This window comes from Emiliania huxleyi (genome assembly GCF_000372725.1).
Source record: "Emiliania huxleyi CCMP1516 unplaced genomic scaffold EMIHUscaffold_62, whole genome shotgun sequence".
Taxonomy (NCBI): domain Eukaryota; phylum Haptophyta; order Isochrysidales; family Noelaerhabdaceae; genus Emiliania; species Emiliania huxleyi.
The window spans coordinates 390,213-395,165 of record NW_005197351.1 but is presented as its reverse complement, the minus strand read 5'-3'; the positions used below and the strand labels follow the sequence as shown (position 1 = coordinate 395,165).

General features: G+C 68.5%; 2 protein-coding genes across 2 annotated transcripts in view; one reads left to right on the top strand and one right to left on the bottom strand.

Annotated features, from left to right (window-relative positions):
• EMIHUDRAFT_437634 (hypothetical protein) lies at positions 1-2,246 on the top strand (the record flags this gene model as incomplete). The annotated part of the gene is made up of 7 exons (XM_005763749.1): positions 1-209; positions 282-323; positions 402-599; positions 725-913; positions 992-1,189; positions 1,908-2,096; positions 2,175-2,246. Coding segments are annotated over exons 3-7 (750 nt in total), but the record flags the coding sequence as incomplete, so codon positions are not given.
• A 1,161-nt stretch (positions 2,247-3,407) lies between these two features.
• EMIHUDRAFT_214721 (hypothetical protein) overlaps positions 3,408-4,953 on the bottom strand; it is a gene marked incomplete at both ends in the record, with an annotated part of 2,487 nt that continues 941 nt past the window's right edge. Inside the window, 4 exons of the mRNA XM_005763748.1 lie at positions 3,408-3,468; positions 3,718-3,969; positions 4,204-4,709; positions 4,823-4,933. Of these exons, the coding sequence (XP_005763805.1) occupies positions 3,408-3,468; positions 3,718-3,969; positions 4,204-4,709; positions 4,823-4,933 (930 nt within the window). The remainder of the gene's footprint in view (positions 3,469-3,717; positions 3,970-4,203; positions 4,710-4,822; positions 4,934-4,953) is intronic.

Genomic DNA, 4,953 nt, shown 5'->3' with positions numbered 1-4,953 from the left:
CGAGGTGCTCAAGAGGTGCCCGAGGTCGTCGCCGGCGCACCCTTCATGGCGGTCGGGTCGTCGGCGCCCGAGTTCTTCACGGTGATTCGCCCCGCTCGTGACCGAGTCGGACGAGGGCGTCGGCGACATCGTCGCCGCGCCGCCGTCTTCAACTCGATGACCATCGTCGGCTTGACTGGCATCTTTGCCGGGCATCTCGACCAGCAGAGGCTCGCCTGCAGCGTACCGTCTGCGCGTACCTGCTCGAAGGCCTACAACCGCACCGCGGCGGCTTGTCGCAGGCGACCACCGAGTGCTACACGGACATCGCGGACGAGAGTGCGGTGCGCCGCTGCGTTACCGCCCCGTGGGTGCCTCCCATTCAAGCACTTCAATGACGCACCGGCTCCCCGGCGGCACAGGGCGTTCGCGCTGTCACTGTCACGTCTCGGCCCGTCCTCGACATCGACCCGACCGCCGTCATCGCCGCTCCGGTCGACGCGGCGTTCGACCCGGCCATGTGTGCGCAAGAAGCCCTACGCGGCGCTCTTCGGGCTCGTCCCCGCATCGAGGACGGGCTCTCAGCTCTCATGAAGGGCGGCGGGCCGTGTCCGGAGAAGGTGCCGGCCGCAGCGCCCTCGCCGCTCCCTCCCTCCCCCCCCCCTTTCCCCCCTCCAGATCGTCCCCCCCGCTCCGCCCGCCCGCCTTCCCGCCTGCCTCCACCCTTCTCCTCGCCCTCGCGCAGGCCCGCGTCGCCATCTCCGGCATGCCGGCAGCCCACTTCACCGTCGCCTCCTCGGTCGCTGCCGCTTCCCTCGCAGTACGAGGTCGGCGTACCGTCTGCGCGTACCTGCTCGAAGGCCTACAACCGCACCGCGGCGGCTTGTCGCAGGCGACCACCGAGTGCTACACGGACATCGCGGACGAGAGTGCGGTGCGCCGCTGCGTTACCGCCCCGTGGGTGCCTCCCATTCAAGCACTTGAATGACGCACCGGCTCCCCGGCGGCACAGGGCGTTCGCGCGGTCACTGTCACGTCTCGGCCCGTCCTCGACATCGACCCGACCGCCGTCATCGCCGCTCCGGTCGACGCGGCGTTCGACCCGGCCATGTGTGCGCGAGAAGCCCTACGCGGCGCTCTTCGGGCTCGTCCCCGCATCGAGGACGGGCTCTCAGCTCTCATGAAGGGCGGCGGGCCGTGTCCGGAGAAGGTGCCGGCCGCGGGGCCCTCGCACCTCCCTCCCCACTTTCCCCCCTTTGCCCCCTCCAGATCGTCCCCTCCCCTCCGCCCGCCTCCCTTCCCGCCTGCCTCCACAGCCCTTTTCGTTCGCGCGCAGGCCCGCGTCGCCATCTCCGGCATGCCGGCAGCCCACTTTACCATCGCCTCCTCGGTCGCTGCCGCTTCCCTCGCAGTACGAGGTCGGCGTACCGTGTGCGCGTACCTGCTCGAAGGCCTACAACCGCACCGCGGCGGCTTGTCGCAGGCGACCACCGAGTGCTACACGGACATCGCGGACGAGAGTGCGGTGCGCCGCTGCGTTACCGCCCCGTGGGTGCCTCCCATTCAAGCACTTGAATGACGCACCGGCTCCCCGGCGGCACAGGGCGTTCGCGCTGTCACTGTCACGTCTCGGCCCGTCCTCGACATCGACCCGACCGCCGTCATCGCCGCTCCGGTCGACGCGGCGTTCGACCCGGCCATGTGTGCGCGAGAAGCCCTACGCGGCGCTCTTCGGGCTCGTCCCCGCATCGAGGACGGGCTCTCAGCTCTCATGAAGGGCGGCGGGCCGTGTCCGGAGAAGGTGCCGGCCGCAGCGCCCTCGTCCCTACCTCCCACCAACAACCCCCTTCCCCCCCTCCAGATCGTCTTCCCCCCTCCGCCCGCCTCCCTTCCCGCCTGCCTCCACAGCCCTTTTCGTTCGCGCGCAGGCCCGCGTCGCCATCTCCGGCATGCCGGCAGCCCACTTTACCATCGCCTCCTCGGTCGCTGCCGCTTCCCTCGCAGTACGAGGTCGGCGTACCGTCTGCGCGTACCTGCTCGAAGGCCTACAACCGCACCGCGGCGGCTTGTCGCAGGCGACCACCGAGTGCTACACGGACATCGCGGACGAGAGTGCGGTGCGCCGCTGCGTTACCGCCCCGTGGGTGCCTCCCATTCAAGCACTTCAATGACGCACCGGCTCCCCGGCGGCACAGGGCGTTCGCGCGGTCACTGTCACGTCTCGGCCCGTCCTCGACATCGACCCGACCGCCGTCATCGCCGCTCCAGTCGACGCGGCGTTCGACCCGGCCATGTGTGCGCGAGAAGCCCTACGCGGCGCTCTTCGGGCTCGTCCCCGCATCGAGGACGGGCTCTCAGCTCTCATGAAGGGCGGCGGGCCGTACGCGCAGGTTCTACTTCTTCGTCGGCATCGCCATCGTCTGCGACGACTTCTACGCCGAGGCGATCGATGAGGTGGTCGAGGTGCTCAAGAGGTGCCCGAGGACGTCGCCGGCGCACCCTTCATGGCGGTCGGGTCGTCGGCGCCCGAGTTCTTCACGGTGATTCGCCCCGCTCGTGACCGAGTCGGACGACGGCGTCGGCGACATCGTCGCCGCGCCGCCGTCTTCAACTCGATGACCATCGTCGGCCTGACTGGCATCTTTGCCCCCGGGCACAGGCGATCGCCTTTCAACCCCCCGTCCATTCCACACCCGGCCCCCGCTCGTTCGCGTTTCAGCTCCCTCAAGTGCGCCTGCTCGCGCGGCTGCTCTCTCATTCAGCGCCTCGCCCACACGCGCGCGCCCACACACACACCACAGCGCTCCACCACCACCGAAGCCCTGTGCAGCGGGCCACCAGCGGCGCCACCCTCGCCGCAGCCACCGCCGACGAACACACCACTGCCCACCCTCCGCTGCGCCTCTCGCATGGGGCGGGCCTCACGTCTGCGCCCTCCCAATCGTGCTCTCTCCGCAACGTGCTCTCTCCTCTACACGTCAGAGTCCTTGCGAGACGCCAGGGCCACATGACACCGCCAGCGCCAGTGCTGCCAGTGCCAACACGCGCGCTTGCTACCCGGTTGAGACCACACAAAGCCGTACTGGTCCGTCGATGGCATGTGCAGGAGTTGAAAGCGATTGCACTAGGTGACCAACGCACAAACTAACATTGCAAAACGTGTTGCTGCTTCGCTCACCACCTCGCGGGGACAACTAACGTCCGCCCGCGCGATAGAGACGGGCGATCGCCTTGAAGCGCGCCTGTGGCGGTAGCGCCCTCACTCGGGGATCACGGGACATCTTCTTCACAAAACGTGCATACGCGTTCAGGGGACTCTTCCTTAGGGTTGCCTAACGTTAATTTGGGGCCTAACAGTTGCGCTATTGTTGGCTGAAATCCTCAACGTTGTTCAAGTGTTCACCCCAACCCATGCTGTTACTGTTTTGTTACTGTTGATACTTGTAGTGCTGCCGGAAAATGCTGAAGAGAGAGTGGTTTCGAGCAGCCCTCGAAGCAAATCGTGGATATGACATGGCTGATGGGCAACTCTTAGCATTCTTGGTTGCTACACATGGATCACACGGATCGTGGTCCGCGATTTTCACGTCGGTAAAAGAGCCGGTGCTGCCTGTTCCCCCCTTCCACCATCTGTGCTCGAAGCTTGAAGGCGCCGTTGGCGTCGGACTGGAAACGCAACCGTTAGCAGCAACCAAGCAAGGCAGCAGTAGTAGACAAAGGCCAGAGCGCAGTCCTGACATGTTGAAGTATTCTGCACAGCACGTCGCCCCCTTTCCGCTCGCCGCGGTCGGCCAGGAGGCGCCGCAGGCGATGGCGAGGAGGATGAGCACGAGGGCGGGCATGAGAAGCGGCGAGCAGCTCACGAGCGAGGACGCCTTCGAGGCGACGGCGGGCGAGAAGGCCGAGGACGCAGCCGAGGCGACGCCGGATGAGAAGGCCGAGGACGCCGAGGCGACGGCAGACGAGAAGGCCGAGGCCACCGCCGTCGGGCTAGGCACGGCGGCCGCGCAGTGGCCAAAGGCGGGCATGCAGACGAGGAGCAGCCACCGGAAGGCGCCCTCGGCCTTCGTGTAGCCGCCCTGCACGCAGTTGGCCGCCGCTTTGAGGGCGGCGCGACCGCCGGCGCCGCATGTGCCAGCGCCGGCGCCGCACGTGCCAGCGCCGGCGCCGCACGTGCCAGCGCCGGCGCCGCACGTGCCAGCGGCGAATGGCGCCTTGCCGGACGTGGTCTGCGGCTCGCGGCGCCAGTTCGGGCGGCGGCCGCGGCCCTTTGCCTTGCCAGACTTGCGCCTGCCCTTTGCCTTGCCAAACTTGGGGTTGTTGCGGCAGCGCATGGCCTTGCGCCGGCACTTCCCCGAGCGCCGCGACTGCAAGTCCGCCCACTTCTCCCGTTGCTCGGCAATGAGATCGAGCGCGGCCTTCGCCTTCTTGAGCCGCCCCTCCCAGTGCTCGCGCTCCTTGGCGGCCTCGGCCTCAGCCAGCCCCGCGCCCGCGACCGCGCCAAGGGGCTTGGGCGCCACGGGCGCAATGCCGCCGGAGGTGGGGACTCCCGGCGACGGCGACTTCTTGCCGTCGGCGGGCGTAGCCTGGTAGCTGACGCTCTCGCCCAGCCGGCGGACTGCAGCCTCGACGCCGTCCACGTAGCCCGGTCCGGAGCCGCTGCGGGCCGACGCGGGCCCGCTCTTCCCCGCCGCCATCGGCGTGGGCAGGCCCGGGTAGTAGGTGGTGTCCTGCAAGCGCGATAGGGGCACACGGGAAGGGAGATTATTACCGGTGGGAGAGCGAGGAGTGCCAGGAGAGAATGCTGCGGCGCGCTCGCCGCTGGGTCGGGCGTGTTGGAAACGGTCTTGGCCGGCTCAGCCTCCTCGGCGACGACCTCCTCGGCGACGGGCGCCTCGGCGACTGCCTCCGCGGCAGCGGACACCTCGGCGGCGGGCGGCTTGATGGTCGCCTCCTCGGTGGCGGAATCCTCGG